Source organism: Larus michahellis, chromosome 16, assembly GCF_964199755.1.
Source record: "Larus michahellis chromosome 16, bLarMic1.1, whole genome shotgun sequence".
NCBI lineage: Eukaryota > Metazoa > Chordata > Aves > Charadriiformes > Laridae > Larus > Larus michahellis.
The window spans coordinates 4,884,168-4,909,869 of record NC_133911.1 but is presented as its reverse complement, the minus strand read 5'-3'; the positions used below and the strand labels follow the sequence as shown (position 1 = coordinate 4,909,869).

General features: G+C 41.5%; 1 protein-coding gene across 4 annotated transcripts in view; it reads left to right on the top strand.

Annotated features, from left to right (window-relative positions):
• Positions 1–25,702, top strand: part of RERE (arginine-glutamic acid dipeptide repeats) — a 241,109-nt gene that overhangs the window by 97,314 nt on the left and 118,093 nt on the right. For all 4 annotated transcript variants that reach the window (XM_074609419.1, XM_074609418.1, XM_074609416.1 and 1 more), the window contains exon 4: positions 25,228–25,333. In XM_074609419.1, coding sequence (XP_074465520.1) covers positions 25,228–25,333 — 106 coding nt within the window. The remainder of the gene's footprint in view (positions 1–25,227; positions 25,334–25,702) is intronic.

The window sequence follows — 25,702 nt, the reverse complement described above, 5'->3', positions numbered from 1 at the left end:
CGTTTCTGTAGCTCTCATACTTTTCTGCTAGTTACTTGTGATGGTTTGGTTTTTGTTGGGAATTTTGCAGAACACTGAAGAGTAAGTTCCTTGGAAATCTGCTGTTTTCATTTTTGCCCTCAAATAGAGAAATACTTACTGTACTTTTAGATGTTGGCTGTTACAAGTACAGCTTCTTTTTCCACTCCTTAGAGAGAATGGTGGGGTGGTGGGTCATGCAAAAGGGTGTAATATGCCATAAAGGCTTTCCTTGTTTGCTTCACTTCACCAGTTCTGAATTATTGAACTTAATACATTTTAAAACTGAAATTGCCTTAGCCTGTCAAAAGAGTATGAGAGAGTTGTCTATGCTTTTAAAAAAAACAAAACAAAACCAAAAAACCCCAAACCCCCCCGGCAAAAACAAGTTACTAAATTCTTTTTTCCCTACTGACTGGGTTTTGCGTGCTCCTTGTGACCCAGAAATTTTTTTAACCTCTCTTTAGTGCTAATTCATTTTGCTCTGGATTAATACTATCCTCTTTCAGGATTCAAGACCAGATTATCCTTAAGGACTTTGATTAGGAACGAACTGTGGTGAAGCAATGCTTAAATCTGGTTTTGGTTTATAGCCTTACATATTTTTATTGGTTCAGTTCCTTCTCTGTCACGGGTGGTACTACGCGGTAGCTCTCCATTACTTTGTAGTAGATGTTCTCCCTCCTTCCAACCAGTAGCACACTGGGGCAGCTGAAGAAGTGGCTGGGTTTAAGTGGACTTCTGTAAATCTGGATTATGCAAGGTTATCATTAGCTTTAGAGCAACTATTCTAACCGTGTTTTGTTCCTTGGGAAACACTTCTTCACCCATTTACTTTAAGCCCGTGTTATCCATCTTACAATGTCTACTTTAAAAAATATTATTTTTCAAATAAGAAGCAGTAAAATATAATTGGGAAGCTGGAATATGTGGATAAAGCTTGAAAAAGGGCATAACAATGTGGCTTTAATACTTCATTCACCTAACGTGACTGTTGAACAACTATAAGAAGGAAAATGGTGTTTGATAAAGGAGTAGAACTGGGATCCGTTAGCTTTTAATTCAGGGTTCATCTACAGTTCATTTTTCATCTTACATCTTGGGGTTTAAATTACGTGGACAAGCCAATAAAATGGAAGCAGCTAATCCTTAGGTGTGCGGATTCTATTTTTACCACGTAAATTTTTCTGATTAGTTTTTCTCTCTGTGAGAAACCGTTACGGTTGTTTACATCAAGAGATGTCTCCTGTACATCAGTCTGCTGCTTTTGACTTAATTCTGCAATAATACTGCTGCATTTCTAACAATGCAGTTGTTTAAACAGAGCACCCGGCTGTCATAAATACAAATTTTCTAGTCATCACAAAGTTATGGGAGCATACTTTTTGTTCACTTTCATTTGGCATGAGTCAAATCTTAAAAAAAAAAAAATAAAAAAATAAAAATCTGCAGACTTCACAAAGTATTTCTTAAATATTCTTTGGTGCTACAAATACACGGATCAAAGCGTAGACAGCACAATCGTGATGCCTGAGTCGGACTTCAGTTGGCAATCAAGAGGAAGTGAGGAGGAGTGAATTGTCTGCAATTTTGAACTTTAATAGTTCTGAAATAAATAGATGGGAATTAAATGTTCCTTCATCCCTCCCAACCCCCCCACTAATTTTCCGGAATTGATACTATCTTCACTCATTTCATGTAGTCCTTCAGAAGTAAGCCTGACTCCAGTTACTTATCCTGTTATTGCGGTCTCTGAATTGGCGTCTAAGCTCTGCTAAGAATAAATCAAACCTGACCAAAATCACTTTGATCCCCTTGTTCTGAGTTTCTGGCAGAAGAACAGTATGTGGAATTCGTGAGGAAATAGCTACGGATCTGCTCAGCCAGTCATGTTTCTCTTTCACACACTGGTACTTTTTGCTGCTTCATTCCACCCAGCTCGCTGTCCCCCCCAAAAAAACCCAGGTCCTTTTTCCTTTTTTTATTTTTTTTTTTAATTGAAGGCGGCTATGTTTTGAAAATGGAAATTTTCACTGAATTTCTTTTTGGATCAGACAATTTGAAGAAACAGATTTGGATTCTCATCAGATTGAGGATATAGCTTCAGAGCTGTAAAGGAATGTATTTTTTGTATTAAATAGTATTTCCTGGTTTTCTATTGTAGTTTAAACCATGACGGATTCTTTGTGTTATAATCAGTGTATTATAAACAGTGAAGTTTCCCTTTATCTCTTAATGGTTAACAGGTCCTAACATTCAGTCCATTCTCTTTATCTTAATTAAAATGTTGACTGTGATTACTTCCAGATGATGAAAAAACATGATTAAAACTTAGATGGATGAGTTGTATGAGAAAATCCAATCAATATGCAGAAATTGGATTAATACGCATGCAAGGTGGTCATTGAGATGGCTTTTGATGCTCTTTTGCATAGGACCCCACTGACCTGGAAGGAAACTTCTTTCTGTCCCACGGGCTGGACGTGAGGGAGGCAGCTCATAGCGGTAGCTGAGAGCTCGTCAGGAGTGTGAAATACCTGGGCAGCCAGCGGGGCTCAGACAGAGGGGTACGTAGGTGAGACAGACCAGCTTGAATAATTTGCCACTTGTGTTCGGTGGGCCTGCCAGAGAGGCGTGCCGAGGTGTGTTAGAAAGTCTCAGGGACATAATTCATTTGGAATGGAAAGGGATGCTGTTGGAAAGCCAAGGATCACCCCGCTGCCTATTCTTCCTAAGGGGCTGCACACCTCGGGCTGTGGCCAAGCACTGCCCTTTGTGGAGATGTGTTAATGATAATTAATGTCAGCTTACCCGTGACACTGGGTTAGGTAACCGTTCTATAACACAGATACACGCACACCCCCGATTACGTAAACTAAACCGGCTTTGGGAGAGCCCTGCATCACGCTGTGGGTGAGAAATCCAACAGCGTATTCCATTAAGTGCTGTAGAACTTAAGCACCCATTTCTGTCTCTGCGCAGCGGAACACAGACACGGACGCTGCCTTCCAAGCTCCTGATCTGTCTCCTGGTGCGAACGGCTTCCTCGGGAGGCAGGAGCCTGCAGGGTTGGGTACGAGATTGTTTTACCCCAATAAAACTTTTCTCCTCACCTGAAATAACCAGCTGTTTGCTTAAATATATGATGCAACAGTAGTAATTACATTTCAAATATGAGTATGTTAATTATGCATCTAAACCCTTGCGTATCCAGCTTTGATTACTTGTCTCAATTTAAATATCAAAAGTAGTGAAGAGCCATGGATATTGGAAATATGTTTATGTGTATGCAGAGATCAGTGGTAAAATAAGATTACTGAATATTAGTGTTTTGGCAGAAGGAAACAAAGCACAATGCAGAAATTCCCTAAGTTTTACCTTCCATCCCCAGTAAGAGCGTACTGATTCGAAAACGTGGCTAGTCACAGAATGTTACACTGATGAGTGTATTGAATATAAGATTCGGATTAATTTACTGAAACCAAGGCAATTCCAACTTAACTTCTAAGTTGAAAGGGGAAAAAAGTCACATCAGAAATGAAAGAGAAAGTGCAAGTATCATCCAAGAAGCTTATATGCTTTTTCTCTGCAATAACAAGTAGAGGTGAAGCGGGGAGTTAAGTAAACAAGAACAGCAAAAGCAAAGGGCGAGAACTGATGGCCAAAAGAAACGCAGAGCTGCTGGTAATAACAGGGTATCTCTGGCCGTGATGCCAGCTACTTTGTACAAATACAATACGGCTTGCAAATCTGTCCTCTAACCCTGTCATTTAAACCTTTCTTGGTACGAATTTCCGGTGTTGGATAAATAAGTCCAAATTGCCTTTTTAAGGTTTTCCTTTTTTCCGGAGAGAGCCAGAACCCAACCAGCAAATGGATTTCAGCAGCACGCTTCTGATTTATCATATTCTGACTTAATTTGATGTCACATTTAAAATGCTAATGGGCCACACTTTGAATCTGAGCATCAGCGAGAAACTTTAAAACAAAAAAAAAAAAATTAATGGTGAATTTGCCATCCGAAAGAAAACATTATTAATTGTGATGCAGTTGCCCTTTGTGCCTGTGTGTTTACTTGATTGAAGCATCTCGACTGTGGTGCTTTCTCCTTGAAGCCTGATTTGAATGGAGCGTACAGCTGGATTGCCCCAGGGCCTTGTAACAATTTATAGTCTGGATGGAAAGGCAGAAGTGCATAAAAAGACAGTTGTGAAATGCCGCTAGTGCCCTGTAATAGAAAAGCTGCGTGTGATGACCTTGGCTGTGTGGGCCTGTGGGATCATTTTGCTGTGATCCAAAGGATTATAAAATGGAAAGTATTGCATATCACCTGGAATAGAGGGGAAAAATTGAAAGAAATACGTCTTTCTGAATTAGGCAGTCTGTGCTTCCTCTCCTTTGCATTCTTCCTGCGTATGGCCTTGCATTTTAGCAAACATGTTAAAATTACATCTGTTATCCTCTGCGCTGTTACAGGAGTTAGTGTTTTTGAATGCAAATGGCTGGGTGAGGTTTCTGTAGCCACAAGCATTTATGTATTTAAAAGCCTCGTTCTGTTTGTAGATGAATTGATGTTCTGTTCCTGAACTGCAGCTGAATTAATATGTGGCTAATTTTTCCTGGCCAGTTATGAGGCAGCGTGACCTTTCCTTTTTGGTGTGGAAAAAATGCTGATTAATATAGATTCTTGCTTCCCCAGCATCACCTCCCCTTCTACAGCCAAGAAAAGGCTAAAAGATTTTCTTTCTACTCAAAACCTTTGCTAGAACTGCTGTCCTGTCGCTCAGTCCTGCCTTCAGCATGGCAAAGTTTGCTGTTAAGGTACAGAGCAGACTCGCTAATCTGAGAGAGACGAATGAGACGTTTGAAGGAGTGCTGAATTATTTAAAGTGTAAAAAAAAAAAATAAAAATTTAGCCTGCAAATGAGATTGGTTTTTCTGTCTAATGTGAAGCAGATTGAAAGGCTGCTGTGATTACGGTGGGGCATGTGTGGGGTGGGAGATTAGTATGAAAAGGTGGGTCTAGGGGGCTTGGACCGAAGGAGCAAGGAATGATGAAGAATCAGAGGTGACAGTTTAAGGATTGCATGGCAGGAGCTGCACAGTGATTAAATTCAGTGATGCTGTCATTGAGCCGTAAGGCTGAAGATAACATTCTCTCCCTGCGCTGAAAACAAGAATCAATACAAACTCCTTGACAGGGGCTAAATTATTAAATAGAGCCTTTCTTACAATGTTTCATTATCTGGGATTTACCTCAGCCGGTGATTTGTCAGCAGTACAGGGAGATTTGCTGGGCATTTTGTATTAAAATCATTCCAGATGCTTATGAATCCATTTTGATAATTCCCTTCCTCTTTACAGTGCTTTTCCGTAGGTGTGTTTTTTTTTTTTTTGGTTTACTTTTGCCCACATGACACTTTGAATTTTCACACAGATATTAAGCTGTGGTACACAATAGGGTTTGGTCTTGTCACATACATGTGAAAAAATTTTTCTTATTGTAGTAACAGACTGTTCAAGTGCTGAGTTGCTTTGCTTTCGGTGTGTTAAATTAGCAAGGTATTTGAAATGTCTTTTGCACAAGAGTCCAGAATTGAAGAAAGAGGAATGAGGCTGCTCTGTGGATTTATGGGTATTGGAGTTTCACTCAACTTGCTTGAAAAATACAGCAACATTCTTTTTATTTTGTTGTCTATCTTCTGAAGGCGGGAGCGCAGAGACCATCCATTCTGAAGTAGCTAAACCAGCATATCGCGCAGTCCCAAAGCGCGCAGGGCTGTGTGAAGATGCTGTATTCAGACCTGCCTGATGCTGGCAGAGATCTGTGATTTCATCCGTGGCGTTATTTTGTCAAGTAAAAAATGTTGAGCATTTTTGTGGGGTGTGTTGGTTTTGCTTTACTCGGTAGCTTTGATAGTGCAATGCATCAATGGAACTAAATTAATTTATACAGAGCTACAATGTTATGTCAGAATTGCATCATTGCCTTTTGGAAAGGGAGAGAATTTTCATATTTGAGGGTTTAAAACAGATGGTAGCATTGGTAGGAATAAGGATTAAACAGCTGGAAGTTAAGACTATATATATGTATGTATGTATTCTAGGGCTCAACTCCAGCTCTTCCTCCGTTTCCTCCATATGGCCTAGTTCTTTAGAATTGAAATGCAGACCGTCCAACTTAGGGGCTACATCTGAAAAAAACACAAAACAAAACCCAAACAAAAAACCAACCACCAACAACAAACCAACCAAAACCCCACAGAATAATCCATGGTTTTTTTTGTTGTGGCTATTTTATTTATTTGTTTTTGAATGTGATCACCCTGATCGTTTTTGCACTGCGTGGCATTCGGAAGCCCAGCGATTGGAATTTCCAGCGCTGGCTTCTTGCCACATGAGAAATAAAATCCTGTCTGGAGGCTGCTGAGGCTTCACCCCCAACAAAGGCTCCGTCCCCGGCTGTGGCGGCGGAGCTGCCTGCGCATCCTGCGCTGCTGCCGCTGGCGAGATGCGTCTCTGCGTGTGCACCATGCTATGGACGGGCTCCAGCAGAGAGAACATGGCGGCCGGCGCCTTGAGAGGAGCTGATGATGCTTGTCGGCTTGCCTTGCGCCAGAAAATCGCTCCCGTTCATTGGAAAGCTGTTTTATTTTGAGAGCCAACTTCTGTATAAAACAGGGAATTCTAAGAATTGCAAGGGGACAAAAATAGGACTAAATGTGAAATCTCGTGCTCGTTTTGCAAAATTGCTATTGTGTTCTTTTTCCTAATTTTATAAAAAGGAAAGCAGGAAGCACAATTGGTACAAATTGCATTAACAATGTGCCCACCCACCCCCCATCTGACTGTGAGCCAAGGACGAAACCAGATATTGAGCAAACAGGGGAAAAGAAGAATATACCACTCACGGTTGTGGAGTGCAGTCGGGATTGCTTTCCCGTACTGGGCTATCAAGAGGGACACGTGTGGCTCATAAATTTGTACATGAGAATATGTCTGATAGCAACGTCTTGATTTAGATACGGGAACCATAGAATTATTAACATCCCTCTGTATATTTGACTTACCCGTATTTTTAGGTTTGTTAGACCCTTTGTCATGGGAGCGTGGTCTTCAGCACCCTTGGCATTTCCCTCCGCCTTTTCTACTGTCTTGTTTCCTTCTGCTTGCCCAAAGTAAACCTAGCTGCTTCCTACACCTGGTGCTGAGATAATTGACTGCTAAAGAAATCAGTAGTTGTCAACTGGAAAATACGGAGAAAAAAGATTGTTATTTCTAGCTTTTAGGCAGGGGAAAAAAAAAAGTATTAAATGGTACATTAGCTGCTTTACATGTAGCAAGAGCAAATGGAGTTAGAATAAATTTAGCCATGTCCTCTAGTGTTGAATAGCGAGGGCATCTGTCATGTTTAATAATGCTTCTGACCTTTCGGATTATTGAAGTTGAAATTTTCTCTCTGGTCATTTGGGGGTACTTGAGCACTGTCAGATTCCTGGTGTCTCTGCTATGTCTCCAAAGATACATTGTTATGCTTCGTAAGCTGGTGAAGGTAATTCATTCAAGAAATTTGTTTTCTCTCTTTCAAAATGGTTTTCCGTAAGGAATGTGAAATGTCACTGTGGTCACTAAGTTTTGGTGTGACCCATCCCTCGCCATTTGCTTGCTTGCCTTTTCCTGGGAAAGGGCAACGTCACTGGTGTGCCTCATATGGCTCTTCAAGGTAGTCATAATGCTCGTGTGGAAATAAAATGCTCGCTGTAGCATGTGGAGGTGTAGGACATAATAAACATCCCACGGCCGGCTACAAAATGCTATCAGGGCTAGCCATGGCTTTGGTGGGGAGCTGTGTTTTGTTGTTGTGTTATCACGGCTGTGGAACAGGCATACTTGCTAGGTGTAGACAGCTTAGGTGTGCGAGCATCTTGTTAAGCTTATACGTCTTATCTGGATGCTTAAAAAATAGAACAGGAGCAGAAAAGAATAATGTGTAATATGTAAAATAGACACCTTTGATTTTTTCTAGCTACATTGGAGAAAGCGCAATTGAGTTGGAGTTGAGTTATGGAAAACATCACCGAGACTGCCTCGCTAAAGGTTTTGTCCTAAGTGCTCTAGAATAGCAGTGCGTGGTCAAAGGTGGGAGGTGGGAAGGGTCTGTGATGTTGGCAGTCTTGGTAGAGAAATCTCTTCACTTGAATCCGTGTAGAGCTGTGGGTGTAACCAGCAGCCTCTGCTCCTCCTTCCCAGCCCCAGATTGAGTTGGTTGGACTCTTTCTTCCTGTTTTCCCTAGTTTCCTTAACATTTCAGGACGTGGGGACATTTAAGGTTCTTGGCATGTGTAGGTGTCCATCTTCAGTTATGGGCTAGCCTCCCTTGCAAGTATTTCTTGGCGTTGTGTTGTGCCGCTGCTGAAGCGGGTAGCAATTGTCTTTATCCACACCGATCGGCCGTTGTTCCTCTTTACTATGAAACACTTGATAATGTGATAGACATTGGGCAACGGGCATGTGTTCTGAACTGCCGGCTTTCTTGATTATTGCTGCTGCTGTGTCGTTTCTACGCACTGCCCTGGTCTTGCTGTGGGACTGTTGTGTAGAGCAAGTTTGTTCTTCAAGGCAAGGGATTATTTGGTTGGTAAATTTGGGGTTGGTACACCACACTGTCAAAAGGTGTTGATTTCGGGTAGATTAAAAAAATACTAGGAAAGACATCTGTTCTAGCAGGCTTTTGGTCAGAGCTACAAAAATGTTGGCATGTGGAAGGGAAAATAGGAGAAGACGCTCTTTGGATACCTGGGATGGGTTCTGTGTTTGAGCAGCAGGAAAGGCAGCACAGCTCCCCTTTTTATACAGCGCAGCCTGATGGAGCCGCTTAGCAAGGTGCTCCGAGTCAGCTCCGCCTCGTGACACTCTCATAGCTCTTCAGCTCTTCTGCAAATTCTTTCTCCTTCTCTACAGAAGGCGGGCACAAGGTCTGGGTGCTGCCAGGGGCCTGTTCAGAGAGCAGAAACGGGGCTCAGGGGCTGCCTGGCTGCGGGCGCCCGAGATGCGCAGGGTTTGTGTAAATGAGATAACTGGGGCTTTTCCCTGCGTGGGACTTGGAGCAAGTAAAAAGGAGGGATGTGATGGATGTGCATTTTTGACTTCGTAGTCACTGAACACTAATCCATGGAGAATTTGAACTTGTAATTTTGATTAAAATGATTGATTTTAAATCAGCCTGAGTTCGTTTTGGGCCATTAGAGGGTATTTAAAAGGAAAATAACTCTTTAATTAAATTAGTAGTGTATAAGTATCCTGCTCTGCTTTCCAAGCAGAACTTCTGTGGTTTTTTGAATCTTATTCCTTCCAGTGTCTTGTTTCTTGGCACACTTTAAGGTTAAAAGCAATGCAGAATTATTAAAACAAACAAACTTGTGCTAAGCAAATCTTAAACTTTATTTGAACTCTCTTTCCTTTTGGAAAATATACAGGCCGTGTTGTTCTGTAAAGCAATTCTTGTTCCGTCCACCTGTATGTGCTGTTGCTGTATAAACCAACAAACTGTGTTTCCCTTTTATTTGTAAAACATCCTTTTAAAAATAGCAAAGTACTAGTTGTAATTGCGGAACAAAAGATAAAGTAGAAATCCATCTAAATGTGAGGATCCTTCTCAAAAATAAAAGTTCTGAGAGTGTGGTGCTATGAAAATAAGTATTTTTTAGTAGCTGCTATTTTCATAGCAAATTGGGACGATGAGAGAGGACTTATTCCGCACTCACACAGATGGAGCAATGGACCGGGCCTCTTGGTGTGAGTTTTATTTCTGTAGCTGTGATTTGCTGTGGATTTCTTGAGATGAGTCTTGACGAATCCTTGGCTTTTTTAATCAAATGATGGGCATGCCTTCACAGCAATCTATAGACTGCTCTCTAAAAGGCAGTAATCTGTAGCTAAGCATGATATTCAAAAATTCAGTTGAAACATGAGCTGTATAAAACGATCTATTGACTTGAACATCATGTGATAGAGTCAGAAAAGGCAATACTTCCTTAGCTCAGTAAGCATCTTGGAAATATCAGAAGAGTGGAGAGAGGTGAAAGAGGCGCCCTAAACTGAGCCTAATGTCACGGAGCTCTTTGGAAGTTCTTGGAGTTTTAGCACAAAATATGTCAGTCGGGTAGAGGGTAGAGGTAGTGCCTCACTCTTAGGGTGAGGAACTTTGCTGGGCCAAGTGTTGGAATCAACCTGTACAGCCAGTGCAGCAGGTTCTAGTCTAGGACATTGTAAATGAGATTTGACGAGCCGTGAGGAAGGTGGTTCTATTTACAAATTCCTTTCTTATATCACAAATATCACTAGGGTGGTTGAACTTTTGGGTCTTGCTCACCCAGATTTCATTGCTAAGGATTTGTGCAAAGCTGTGTGTTCTCTTTTCGAACTGAGGTTTCCATGGAGTGGATTGAGTACTAGTCATGGGCAGTGTGAGGATTTTGGCAGGTCAAATAATCAATTTAGTTCCTTACGACACTGAATCGTAAAGGTGCTGTTGCTGGCTGTGTCTCATACTGGTGACTGTGGGGAAGAAAGATTTGTCCCTTCTGCTGTGGTTTGCAGTTGGAGAATTCCAGTGGGTGTCTGATTCAGCGGGACTCTTGTGTTCAGTTCCGGGCCCCTCTGTACAAGAGGGACATTGAGGTGCTGGAGCGTGTCCAGAGGAGAGCGACCAGACTGGGGAGGGGTCTGGAGACCAGGGCATATGAGGAGAGGCTGAGGGAGCTGGGCATGTTTAGCTTGGAGAAGAGGAGGCTGAGGGGAGACCTCATTGCCCTCTACAACTACCTGAAAGGAGGGTGTAGAGAGGTGGGGGTTGGCCTCTTCTCCCGGGTGAATAATGACAGGACCAGAGGAAATGGTCTGAAGTTGCGGCAGGGGAGGTTTAGATTAGATATTAGGAAGAATGACTTTACTGAAAGAGTGGTCAGGCGCTGGAACAGCCTGCCCAGGGAGGGGTTTGAGTCACCATCCCTAGAGGTATTTAAGAAACGTCTAGATGTGGCACTTCAGGGCATGCTCTAGTGGCAGAGATTGTAGTGGTTTTTTTGTGTGTGTATGGTTGGACTCGATGATCTCAAAGGTCCTTTCCAACCATGAAGATTCTATGATTCTATGACTCTTTCAAATAACCAACGCCACTGAAGTGTTTGCACTTGCTCTTTTATGCTCCGTATCCTAATTTTGCTGGGAAAGCCAGCTAATGCTTTACAGTGAATGAGCATCCCAGGAAGTCTGTATCCCATGGTTATGACTCAGTGTAATAACGCATCTTCATGAACTGCATTAACTATCTAAGAAATGCTGGAGTAGCTGCAGTATAAAATAGGTGCAACTTCATCGACACAACAGTGCTTTCCTACGTGGAGAAGATTCTTGATAGCATTATGGCCACTTGACAGCTTTGCCAATTTGTTTACAAGTAACTGTGCAGTAGAAACGGCGATAAATGTGGCGTCTGTATGTTTGTTGTATATAGAAAAAGAAAAGGAAGGGAATGGTTAAGATGAGGTTTACACGTAACCTTGCAGAAAGGAAAGGAGATGAAACATTAATGCTAGGAATATTACTTCAGAGAAAGGATTTGCTGCTGTTTACACCCTACTGGCTACAAACATGTCTGGAATATTCGATTTATGGGAAGAATCAAGTAATTAAGATAAAAGAATATACATGATTCACTACTGTGAAATAGAAAGACATAATTTATGCTCTGTATCTACTGTAGTTATGATTAGTGACCTAAGGCTGTTGAACTTCCTCTTTATGGATTGCGAAAATGCTGTGACAGTTTTCAAGGGAATTGCTCTCTTTGAGTTTAAAGAGATGAAAATGGGCCGGCTAACAAGGACCAGCTTCAGCATGTGCTTTTATATTCTTCATGTTTAAAAAAAAAAAAAGAAAAAGGCAAAAAAAAAAAAGGCAATTGGGTGCTTTGATATGTCTGAGCCTTAGGACCTCATGAGGCAGAAGGTGCATAATATATAATACCACACAATGCATGCAATGTATGTCAAGAAATCAGCAGAAAGGGTATTCCCTTGGATGCTTTTCAGAACGTCTGTTGCTGAAAAGGTGGAGAACTGTGTTTTCAAAAAAGGAAGGAATTATTTGGTGTTAGTTTTCTAGTTGTGATGTGTTGTAGCATTTCACATATTTGTATTACAAAATTGTTCGTAAACCTAGGAATACTTGCTCCCTGTGCTGTGCTAACGATCAAAGATGATTATTATTGCCAGTATGGACTGTGTTTGAGTGCTTCCCTGCATTAGCCGAGGCAAATTTGTAGGGAAATATCTGAAAATTGTATACCAATTTCAGATGCTGTTCGTATCTGCTTTTCTGAGCCCCGAGAACGTTCTTTCAATAGAAGCTGTTTAAGTTTTGAAGTAGTTTGGGCCTTTAAGCTAAAAACTTCACACTCTGAAGTGCAAAACTGTGAACTGTGGTTAAGACATCATAATAAATCTTTTGTCTGGAAAGTGCAGCTGTCGTGATGCTCTCTGCTCTCTTTGGTGGAACCTGCTCCTTGGTGTAATCCTGTGTCCTGTGTGAGCTTCGCTGCCGCTGGGGAAGGGCATGGCCTTGGCCTTCCCCACCCTGCTGGCTCTTGATGCCGGAGGGGGCTGGTCCAGGAGCTGACGTTGGTGTTTGACACTTGCCTTTGGATGCTGAAAGCGGAGAGGTGATTAAGCCAAGGCTGCTATTTGTCAGTAAAGATGTTGGGCTAGGAAAATAAACAGCTGGGGGAGTACCTGGAGCATGCCTGCATTTGAAATACACTAGCTGCACAGTAAATATTTAAATTTGAGCTAATATTGCATTACATTAAAGATTCATTTATTACCATGCTCATTGGAAAGCACTTGTAGGACGAGTGCTATAGTTTACATTAGTTTAAGTGTTGGAAAATGGATTTGTCAGTGTTGCTTGTGCCCAGCACATGAATATTTTATCTCACTTTTCTAAGGTAATAAATACTCAGGTAGTTCCACACCTTTTAGGCTCAGGCTCCCAGTGCACTAGGACTCTTTTTCTTGGGTTTTTTTTGGTGGGTTTGTTTTTTCTCCTCCAGTTTGAAGTAATATCGGAGATCCCTTCCAGCCTGGCAGCGTTCTCACGACTTCTCAAGCGTTAGAGCGCAGGGTCTGCGCCGTGGCCTCTGGGCAGTCACATACACGAGGTGGTGAAAGCAGAAGTCAGAGCGATGGCGTGGCCAGGACTGAAGAGAATTGCACAAGCTTCTCAGATACGTGCTTCAATATTGATTTAAATAGGCTTCTCCCTCTAACGTATGCATCAAAGAGAGGGAAGGTGCCTTGTTCTACTGCATAATCATGAAGACTTCCCCCCCCAGTAAGACTCCTGGTAAGCAGCTTGAAGAACTAAACTCATGGCGATTTTAAAAACAATTTTCTCAGTCATGCTGAGAAGATTGTATTTGGTGAAAGGAAACTAATCTAAATAATGAGCTATCTCTAAAACAGTCAAATAAGGTTTACGCAAATTTCCTTAAGGTTTAGTATCTCTTGGTTCGGGTGCTTTGGTTTGCTTTATGAAAAGTTTCTCTTTTTTTGTAAGGTACTCTGCTGGTTTCTGCAATTAGAGGTAATGGTTGCACACAGGTGTCCTGTTGTTTTCAATAAGTATTTAAAAAAAAAATTGGTTATCATGATATGCTTCATATAAATCCTTGTGCTCAGAACAATGGGAAAGGTATCAACTTTCCATAAGAATACCTGATGATTTCTGAGTCAAGAGCACTTGAATCTGGCAATGAGGGGTTCCATCCAGTGCCTCTAGTAATAAAGTAAATTAATTTGAATTCTTCAGGAGGACTGAATGGTTTATGGAACTACTAGTTGGTCTCAAAGCATTTCACTTCTGGATCTGAGTGAATTAACACCTTGACTTTTTTAAATGGAAGCTGTTAGTAACTTCATTTGTTAGGGTTGTAGTGCAGTGACGATTATATTGCCCAAGACAAATGATTAGCCTTAGAACTCTATATTGGCTTGGCTGGCTGTGTTCCCCTCAACCTCAATTCAAATGAGCGTGCAGATGGTGTCCCTCATACACATACTATATATTTAAAAACTGTATATCTTTGTTCTGGAAGTCCTTTTCTTGTTGTTCATCTTGGTTGTCCGTATGTTCACTCATGACTTCCAGCACCTGAGAAAAGGGGTGGGTTTTTTTTGTATCTTGCTCCCAACTTTTCCTTTGAGCATTTTTCTTTTATAGGAAGTAAATACATCCATTTTATTCTCCAGCATAGTTATTTTCTGATTTTAGCATTTTCAATATCTAGTATTTCCAGATGAATGGAGGCCATCTTTCCAATCTACAGGTTTAGATTAGATTGTAGCCTGTGGACATGGTTTGGGGTATATTTATTTATTACTGATTTACATATAAATACAAAGGAAAAAAATACAAAGTCTAGTGTTGCTAATTCTAGCTATTGATATCGTGCCAGACAGCACCAATCTGTATTAGAAATCCCCTGCATAGTAAGATACAGTCATGTCTTCTGCAACTTGACATTTTTAAGACTGTTGTTTTCTTTTCTTGATGAGCAGCTCTGCTTTGTTTCACGGGCATTACTGTCAGTATTATTTTTATTAAGGCTGTGTCATGACCCTGTTTTATCAGCCAGTGTCTGAACACCCTGATACATGAAGTATGTGTGTAGAAAACTTTTTTCTGTTTTAAAATGTTAGCTTTTTTTTATAGCACAGTGTGTTAGCTGCAGTTTCTTAGAGGATGTAAACATTTGAGTAACTGACCATTTTATACGCAAATGCTTACATCCTCCGAGAAGCTGCACAGGGAAACATTGCCTTTCCAGGCATTTATTTTCTAAATACGCTTTGTTTCCTCGTAGGAACAGCATTTGATTAAGTGGTGAAACAGCCAAGTCACAGGATCTGGCTGATCAGTCTTTTGTTGTTGTTGTTTTTATAATTTAAAAATCCAGCTTGCTAGCAGAGCGGGCCAGTTTGCAGAGGTGCTTTAATTTTCCCTGTCATAAAATTCCCCTGACTGTTAGGCAAGATTTTAACAGCCATACGACTGTTTAAACTCTGGGCTGGGTCTGCAGAGCAAACTGTCTGCTGATTGTTTTATCCTTTCAGCTCTTGGTATCTCTTTGTTAAAAGGTAAACCCCTCAGTGAGATGTTAAAGAAAATATGGCCTCTTGATATTTAAAAGGCGAAAAATCTATTTAAACTGTATATGATGGCTTCAAATAGTCTCACCGCTGTGTGTGCTGCTTGTTTTAATAGAAGTGATAAATACTGCAGCTGCTGGTGCTCAGCAATTAGATTTGAGCTATATACTATAAATGACATTTAATGGCAAATGTCAGGCATAGTCTGAATGGTATCTTCATTTCAATGTTGGGTTTCTTTAGGATAATGCTTAAAAAACCTTAATGGAATTTAATTACCGGAGCATATATTCAATGATTATTTAAATGCATTTGTAATACCATTAGTTGTTAGGTAACTGTTTGCTTATTATGCTTGACACTGAGTATATTTGATGTCGGCTGTGTGTGGGATGCGGAGCAGCAATAGAGATGCTAATAAGGCCGGGTGTTGACGAGGGTCACTATCGATACCATGTCAGCAGCCTCCTGCCAAATTCCCTTCTGTTGGAAAGGCATCATCTGTAATCAAAGTGGAGTCCGGAGAAGCAGCAAACGTGAACAGAGATGCTGTGGTCAAAAATAGTGCTTATGCCTTGTGCTTTCCCTAGTAGTGATTTTAATTACAGCCTATTAATGAATTCTCAGCCCAGTTTGTGTCTTTCGTATAGGGCTTTCGTGATACTTGTAGAAAAAATGTCTGAAATATGGCATCTCCACTGCATCATCTGTGATTTTTGTACAGTAGAACTGAGAGTACCGTATATATGCACATACAGAAAGCATAGAACGGTTTGGGTTGGAAGGGACTTTAGAGACCATCTCATTCCACCCCCCTGCCCTGGGCAGGGACACCTCCCACCAGCCCAGGTTGCTCCAAGCCCCGTCCAACCTGGCCTTGAACCCCTCCAGGGATGGGGCAGCCACAGCTTCTCTGGGCAACCTGGGCCAGGGGCTCACCACCCTCACAGCAAACAAATTTCTTCCTAATATCTCGCCTAAATTTCCTCTCTTTCAGCTTAAAACCCTTTCCCCTTGTCCCATGGCTCCCCTCCCTGATCGAGAGTCCCTCCCCAGCTTTCCTGGAGCCTCTTTAGGGGCTGGAAGGGGCTCTAAGGCCTCCCCGGTGCCATCAAATGCAGCAGCTTTGTGTGTTGAGAGGACTCCCCAGCAGGAGCACAGTGCCGTGTTGCGTGGGGATGTGGCTTGCTCAAACAAAAATCACAAGCCTGGCTGGACGCAACTGCCTGTCCCCAGCTACGGACTGTGTCCGTACTCTGTTTGGTGGAGGCAGCACAGACAAAGTAAGTTCATCTGCACGGATTTTATCAGATACGCACACACACATGTCGCGGATCTGGCCCCACTGGTGTAGGCAGCTGCTTGTTTTCCCCAGGAAGGGAGCAGTCGGTTGGGGAAAGCTTTTTGTGCCACAGCAGCTTTCCTGGGGGAGGGGGGAAATGGGTGGCCACGTTGTCTACTAGCCCTGACAGCTATAATTAAACAGGCTTGTTCGTGGGTAGTTGTGCGCTGTAATTGTGTGGTTACTTTATGCTTTTGCTCAGCATAACTGACACCATGAACCACAGATGGGATTCAAAGAACATAAAAGGGAAACGGAGCAGAAAGATACCACAAAGGAATTAAATGAGGTAGTAAGCAATGACCCATAACCTTCATGAAAGATCTTATGATAGTTTTATTTTAAGCCAGTCAGTTTTTAAGCATAACTGCTTTTTTTTTTTTACAAGATGAAATTATCTTTTGTCATTTAGAATTGCACTGAAATTTTAAGGGTATTTACTTAAGTGTGTTTCACTGGTAAGAAAACAGGTGACTTGCTAGACCTTGGCACAGCAAGCAGCTTTGTTTCTAGTAAAGCTGAAAAGTTTATGGAGCAAATACTGTAGTTTGTTTTAGATACAGAAATCTTTTATGGTCGTGACCTGAACTGAGTAATGTTCTTTTTCTCCTTGAAAGCTTGAATGGGGCTGTATTCCATTCTGTTTCTGGATTGCTCAAAAGTTGAAAGCCTATGAATGAATATGTATGTAATGTCTGATATTTGATGTGTTGTGGGATGTTAGCGTGCTGTTTCTGATCCTCTGTTTCTGTGTCACCGCCAGCTAAAAGTAGGGAAGATGGGGTTAATCCTGAGTGTTTTAGGTAAGGAGGAAATTGCCTGGGGAATTTGGGTAGCAAACACAAATAACATGGGCAAAGACTGCATAGAGTAGCTTCTTGTTTGGTCCCAATTGACCTCTTTTGTGATCTTATTAAAAGCGGAAGATGATGTCGGGTGCTGATTGATCACACTTTCTGGGGTGTGAATATGAGTGAAATTCCAAAAGAATGAAAAAAGATGGATACTTTTTTGATATTGAAAGAGAGGAGTCCCCAGAGCCTGGGCACAAAAGCTGGTTAGAAGTTGAATGTGTTGAAAACTGTTCTACGTTGACAGATGGCCGGTGCCCTTGTAGCTTCATTTTCAAGTAACCATAAAGTCTCATTTCGATCAATTCTAGTTTGCACTTGTTTTTATGTAGTTACACCTGCTCTTCTGCACATGTAAACGTGTGCCATTCTGTAACTAACTTCGCTGACTTGGGCCAGTAACTTACACAGTACATTTTTTTACATACTACTTTGTTCTTCTGTCTCAGTAGAAAACAGGAGACTTCATGTTAACTTTTAATGGTCCTATGCCTTTAAGAAACACTGTCAAATAATGAGATTTTAAATAGTTACCTGTTCTTTAACAGAATTGGTAAAGCCCAAACCACTCCATTTCAGTTGGCTGTTTCACAGTTGCTTTTTAGAATATTTTTCCAGGTTCAAAAAAGACAGGCTTAATTTTTGTTTGGCTCATGGCAAGTGTCTTATTAAAGCTATTGTTCCATATGGGCTTAGGTCCTGGAAAGCAATGACTATTTGCCTAGTGGTATTTTCATTTGTTCCTTGTGTTTCCTTTTCCTTTCATGTGGTGCCTAATTCACAGATTGATATCCTATTGCCCGCATTCCGCGTAATCAATGGCAGCCTCTCTGTGTCAAGGGGAATTGCTGACATGCACCCCTTGGCAGTTCATTTGGAAGCAAGTAATTAGAGGACGTTGTTTTGAAAACAGGGAGAAAATAGTAGCAGAAGAAGGGAATAGAGGTGTCTGAAAGAGTTTATCATCCGAATCTGATTCTGGCTGAGAGTTACTAGCTCTTTGAGGATGAAGCTGTTATCAATATGGTGGAGAGGATTATTTTATCTCTACAGTGTATTTTAGGAGTGCGGAGCTCCCTTCCTTATTGGTGCCATTTCTATGGGGTGATATTTGGCTAATGAGTGGGGTGCTAATGTGTAACGCCTCCCTCCTACAGCCCCCAATGGAGCTGGAACCTCTCCATCTGCAAACCCTCCCCGCTTTGGTGGGCGAGTGGCTGCGTGTCCGCAAAAGACAGCGCTACTCCAGCATACTGATTTTACTGGGGAGGAATGGGGCTAGATACTGGTTACATCTTTGCTCGAATTATAGCGTATCAACTCTTGGGTGAATGGGGCTGAGCATTGGTTTAATTATTTCAGGATGTTTTGGACATCTGGAAAGCAGAAATTGAGGGGAAGGGAAGATTTATGAGTGGTACTAAGTAAAATTAAGAGCTGGTAGGTAACGTTTATTCCATATTGACTTTTGTAAAAGTGTGGAGGGGAAGACAGCTATGAGGAGCAGAGAGAAGAATGCCTTCAGATAGCTCAAATTGTTCAGCTTTGCTTTAGAAGAGCATCTAGTTGAAGCACAATGAAATTCAGTGCGAACCTGTGTCCTTACGAAGCTGACATTACTGTTGGATTCACGGAGGTTCATGCAGTCATTCACTGCTGTTTGCTGCAGTTTCTGGTGGACCTTTGCATAGTTCTCAGTTGCCATAATTATTCTTTGTCTGTCGTATATGTTATATAGTTCTTGCCGGGTGACTGCAACGGCTACCCCACCAGAACATCTACTGTTCATAAAATGGCAGCGTAGCGAGTTTTGATAGTAGAGTTCTTCTGGGGATCTGAAGACTGTATATTTTTTTTTTTTAAGGCAGTCTAGCAACTATAACGCCAAACCACCCACACTAGGAGACAACATATGGCAGCTACTGTGAATTAGCATGCAGATAAGTGGTGTATCACCTAGTGTTTTTAAAAAGGTTTGAGCCTTGATGGCTGGATTCTAAGGTTTTGGCTACCCGGCTGTCTCCTCACAGCACACAAAACACAGCCTTACAGATAATGTCAGGATTTAAGACTAATTTTGGCTGCATTTTGGAATTGCATAAAGGTGTAGGCAAACAGATTGTTGTTTGTTACTTGCATATGTGTATATGGGTATGTATGTAGGCTGAGTTTTACAGGTGTGTTTATGGGACTTGCATGTTTTCCTTTCTTCTTCCATAGGAAACAATTCTGTCTGCAGATAACCTGACTATACTGTGTAATGTTTGCCGGCGTTTGCAAACAGTTTTGCTTCGAACTTTGTAGAAACTGTAGCAGAGATCTAGAATAAATACTATTCTCAGCAAAGCAGCAAGGCTTTGAGCAAAAGGACTGTGTTTCTCGTGCGGCCTTCAGGACAGACGTGTCCCCGAGGCTGGGGGAGTCTTCGCGTGCGTATGTGTTGGAGTGTAGAAGTTTGAGATTCAGGGGAAGGTGTGATGCTTGTTTTACATCCGAGTTGTTTGTACACAAGGCTGAAATAATTTCCGGCATGCCGGAATTCCACCTGAATTCCAAAAGGAGTTTCATTTGTTAAACTTGTGAATAAAAGGGACATAAGAGAGAATCTTGCTGTAAACAAACACAACATGTCAAGAGCAAGGCATTATGAAAAAAAAAATCCTATATTGTTTTGTCAATAAATTACGCTTTCTCCTACATAGATCACAGAAATGGGACTTTACCCTGGAAACGGCAATATTTGATACCCCAGGCAGCTTGTATTCCTGGCTCAGCTCCCACTTGGCTGAATGCACTGATCGATTCTCCGCGGCTCAACCCAGCCTTCTCGCTTCCTGCCGGCCATTACTGCGCTCCATCAGCCGCCCCTCTTTGTGGCCTGCCTTCTGCGCCCAGATAAGCCGGCGAGGCATGTTTCTATTAGAAAAAGCTCTTGTAGATGGAATACTCATTAGATAACACTAACAGGTTTAAAGGTTGCAGTCTTTGTGTTGGTTCAGGTTAGGAGGGCAGGAACCAAAAGGGCTGCTGCCTTCTATTTGAGGGGCAGAGAGGATTAAACTGCACGTTGCTGTATTTAGTGCTCGTATTTCCTTGCTGAATACTGATAGCTCTCACTTTTGACAAAGCTTCTGTGTTTGCAAGAAGTAATTACGTGTTAATATGCATGCATCTGAATTAAATAATCAAGCTGCAAAAATAACATTCATTTGTAGTAATAACCTCTGTGTTTCCAAGCTGGCTTTTCTTGGCTTACAACAGCTGATCAGGTTTCTTATTTAATTAGAAAACAGCTACACAATGATGTCCTGAGAACTTGAAATTACATGTGCTATTGCAGAGGGGGAAGAAAAATGGTCCTTGCTGTATCTGTTTAGCTCCTGATTTCCAGATAGTTTCATTTGTGTCCCCTCCCTGTCTCCCCCCCGCCCCCCCCCCCCAGGGGATCCGGTATGAGTGGTCTCTCTTTTTCTTTTTCCCTCCTTTGAATATTAGTAAATGTCAAAATTGAGTAACTGTAAAAATATTTCTCCAGTAGGAATAGAAATAAGGTAGTGATTCACCGTGGCAGGGAGGGCACAGCAAGTGGAGCAAGTCAAATCTGGTGTGGGAGTCAGGCGAATACTGTGTCATGCAGCAGAACTAGAACCGTTTGTGTATAATGAAATCATCTTTTTTGGAGGGACAAATGATGCCCCAAAGGAGCGGGTTAATTTCTAGTGTTAAAAAAGAAATAGAATGTCCACTTGAAAACTGGCCTTGTGAGGCCAGAGCTTCTATGCCGCAGTGCACAAGGTGTTTATTCTCAACAGTGGAGTGACTGTGAAAATATTTAATGTTGCTAAAATCATACAAAGAATTTGGTAGCCTAGAATTAGTCACATGATCTTTTTATTTTTTTTTCCCTGATAGAAAAATTTAATTGTTGAAAATATGTTTGAAAGGAAAGATGTTGTTTTCCTTGTTTCTGTTTTGCTGTTTGTTCCTTTGAAATAGCTGCTATTCACTGGCTCCAATGTGCCCATCTGTCAGCTCCAGCATTTGGGATACTGTTTCCAAAGCTAGTTGTGATTTAACGTGGTATCTAAATAGGGCAAGTAATGAAGGATACTGCTTAAATCCCTCGGAGAGAATCTGCAGGACATCTGTGATCATTTGCACAATTTGGTTAGTCATAACCCCGGGAAGAGAACGTGGAATCTCTTCAGACAGGAATTGTAACGGGCAGTGGCTGTTTGCGAGTGTGTCCTAACAGAAAACCAGCACCTTGGAATTGTCACAAATGCTGTGGAAATCAGTACATTCATATTTCTAAAGAGAACTTGCAAGATTATTTTTTTCCCTTTTCAGGGAGAGGCTTTTTTTTAAATAGAAGTTGAGCAGATGCTTGTGAACTGGGATGCTTTAATCCTTTTACAGATTTTATCTAATTCTTGATTAATGTCCAAAAACTGATTCGTGTTGTTTTTTTTTTTTTAAAGGAACAAAAACCAAAACAGCAGCAACAACAAAACCCCGAAATGAGTGCTTTTTGAGTACTGCAGCAATAAACACTACTTTAATTTAAGGGCAGAATGGAATTTTGTAGCAGAGGGAATCTTTTTGAGCTGCCAGAAAGATACTTTAAAGCACTTGCCATCGCTGTGATTTCTGCAAGTCTGAATTTGGCACGTGACTATCTGCAGCTTTTCATATGTAAAGGTGTAAAAAAGAAAAAGTAACACTTTATGAAGCAGGGGACATTTCTTTTGTGTGCACATGGTTCTAAAATAAATAGTCTACCACAGAAGTTGGCGCCTTGACACCTCTGAGTAGTCTGCTCTGTAAATGACATACATATTTAGAAAGTTGGCTGACGAAATAGCATGTCTAGGAATGTCTGTGCAATGAAGGATGTAAATGTGAAAAACAAGATTATGACAGACGTTTTATATTTTTAGGGAGACTGAAACTTCAGACTAAACCCCACAAAATCATGCAAGTTGGAGAGCAGATACAGAAAATACTTTTCAAGATGAAGCTTTTGAATTAATTGGACCAAAAGCATCAATCGTGGTAAAAAGAGGTATTTAGGAAGGAGACCAGATCACCCCCTCCAAAAAAACCCCAACCCAACTGCTATCAGCAGAGCACAAACAGCAGCATGTTCTCACACCAGCATATTTTCAGTTGCATCATTGTCCAGAGACTTACGTAAAAAATTACTTGTACATCGTGGCTGTACATGATGTTTTTGTTGCCGTGTTCCTTATGCATGGGAGCTTTGAGTTGTGCCCTGTGCGTGCATTCGGGGCATGATTTAAATGATGAAGAGCATTCAGCGTTGTGGAGCATGTGCTGCTTGCTGTTCTGAGAAATATTTTGAGATATATTAAGAAACCGAGCCAGGGAAGTGAAGTGATTGCGTCACCCTCTCCTTTTCAGTCTCAGCCTAATTCAAAATAAAGCTGTGACCTCCCAGCTCACGGCTTTATATGATGCCAGGGCAATCAAAGCATTTGGCAGTTTTAATCCTCCTCTTTTTGTTGTAATATAACCTCAATGCATGCGTAGGTAAAGGATGTACCTTCACACAGAATTTGTACCCTTCCAGAGTTCTTTCTGCAAAGCAGTCCCCTGGCAGCACCATCACTGGAAGGTCACATAGGAGGTTGCATCTGTTCATTCATCACTTGCTACCTTTGTTCTCTCTTCTTTTTACCAAGATAATTAACTTGCTTCCTTTCCTCAGCTCTCTCCATGGGCTGCTGGTGGTTGTTCAGGCTGTTGAGGGTTTGGTTTGTAGATAAGTGTTTGCAAGCCCCATGCCGGGCAGAGCACAGCACAGATTTCCTGTCCTTCTCCTCCCTGTGATGTAACTTGCTGTTAAAAAACACCACTGCCACCACCCACAATGCTGTATTTTGTACTCCTCCTTCATGGTTGTTGCATGTACGTGGGTACTGATGCCTCCTGTACCATGCTCCTTGGAGTGTTTTACTGTTTGAAAGAAGCCCAACTTCAGTGGCACAACCCAAGAAAACCGCAGCATTAGCTTTTGATGCTGTGTGTAAAGTGTCCATACATATGAGTGAGTAGTTTTCGTGCCACAAAGTGCTGCTCTCTGAGTGCTCTCGGGGCTTTGGGTGACACAAGAGGGGTGCCTTCTCCTTGTAACTAAGAAATGCAAAGAGAATTTGCAGAGAAAGGCTGGGTTAACGGTTCCTGTCATTGCTGCAGACAGTTCTTGCTAGCACTAATAGAATTTATGAACTCTTAGCAAGAGGGTAATAAAACGTTTACTTGCGTGTTTTTTTTTTTTTTTTGGTCTTCAGAATTCAGAGAGACTTTTCATAAAGACGGAGATGCACAGAACTTGATTTCAGTCTGCAACCACCCTTTTGAACAGCAGGCAGCAGAAATCAGTGTTGCCTCTCAGACGTAGTCCTTTTGGGTTTCTTTAATTCGTTAGACAAGCCTGTTGGCTTTGACTGCAAATGTGTGTCTCTTTTTCCTTTTTTTTTTTTTAAAGCAGGTTGAGGTTTCTGCTGTAGAGCACAAATATGCTTAGTGTGTTCTTGAATGGTTTTTGAGGCATTGAGTAGATAGAGCACATGTGGTAGTGGTGGGTTAGTTAAACTATTTTCCTGGCACAATGCTGCCACTAGCAGTTTTTTAGTGGCATTACATGTGTTTTTAATCAAAGGCTGCAAGCGCATTTAATGGAAAGATTTTGTGTTGTTTATTAAGCAGAAAGGGTGGAAATTGCTGTAACAACTAGGCTGATGTGAACGGGAGAGACGATTAGAACTTTCTGGTCGGGTAACTTGTGGTTTAACTTGTAAATGTAAATGTTTTATGAGCAGTCCTAGAAGGGTCTAGAGAACCATAGTCCAGAAAAAGCGAACGGTGCTCGCAGTTGCCTCATGCCAAAAGAATGTTAATTTCCCTTTAGGCTTCCCTCTGCCTCTGCAAATGTTTTGGAGCAGTAGAAAGAATTGTCAGCCATGGGTTTCAAAGATATACTGAAGCAGAGAGTCTGTAATAACTTGTGATCTAAAAATTCTCTTTTTAAGTGGTGTTTATGCTTCAGTTTCCTTCTTAGAAGGACCAAACTGGTGGCTGGATTCTCAAATGAAAAAGGAGTTAAGTGAAAAAGATAGTTTTGTGTAAATTTTGCTGTTGGTTTTGTGAGGTACGTGAGCAGTCGGAGCCTATAATTATTGGGATTGAAGTGCAGCATCCTATTCTTTTGTGTAACAGTGTAATAAAGAACATCTACCATTAACGTCTGAATCCATCTGTCCTGGGGCGGGGGGGGCGGAATATAGTATCTCTTGGTTACAGCTGGTAAGAATGGTTGCACTGACTTATGTTGCTATTGGTATTCTCTTTTTCTGAATTATGCTGCTCTTGGGTTGGGTTTTTCCCCTCCCCTGCCCTGTGTTTTGCCATAAATACTTTTTTGTAGGAATTAGCAGACTAAGATCGCGTTACATGAGGCTAAAAATTCCAATCCTTCTGATCCCTGCCTCTTCTTTTCTTGGGCTATTTTTTTGGTATGAGCAGGTTGGTATTTGCTGGTCATGTACAGGGAGATAAAACCGCATGATGATGCAGCGGGTTCTTGTTGCCTTTGTCTGGGTTCAAAGTCAATCTGTCTTTCCCACATTGCTTTTGTTTTGTTGTCCCAGAAATACGTTTTCCTCCCTTTTGGGTCTTACCTTAGGCTTTCTTCGGTGTGAAAACAAATTTATACTTTAGAAGATTATGTCAGATGTGGTCTGATTTTTCCTTTTTAGTAATGCCTTTAGACCTTCTTTTTCAGAGTAAACGGGACCACCTCCTTATGAATGTCAAATGGTACTATCGCCAGTCTGAAGTCCCAGATTCAGTCTATCAGCATTTGGTTCAGGACAGACACAATGAGAATGGTAAGTTAGGCTCTGTAGAGTAAGGTTGTCTTTACTTGTACTCTGAATTTTCGGTTTTAATAGTCTAAAAAGCAAGAACACTTCTGCGTAGAGACACGAAACAAGGCCTGTTGATGAAACAATGTGGTAGAAGATGGATGAGAGTGTTTCTTACCTGCCCTGTTTGTTCTAACTGGTGTGTGTCCTGTAACCGTAGCTGTAAGCAGATGCGTTTCAGGTATGGTTTAAATATTGTGCTGTATTACACTAATGCCTTAAGAGAGAATAGAAAAGAAAAATAACATAGGATCCTTTATGGGCCTCCTGGACAGCGTACTAATACCTCACTGGCTGAAGACCAAGCTGTCTGAAGAAACTGTGAATGTCTTC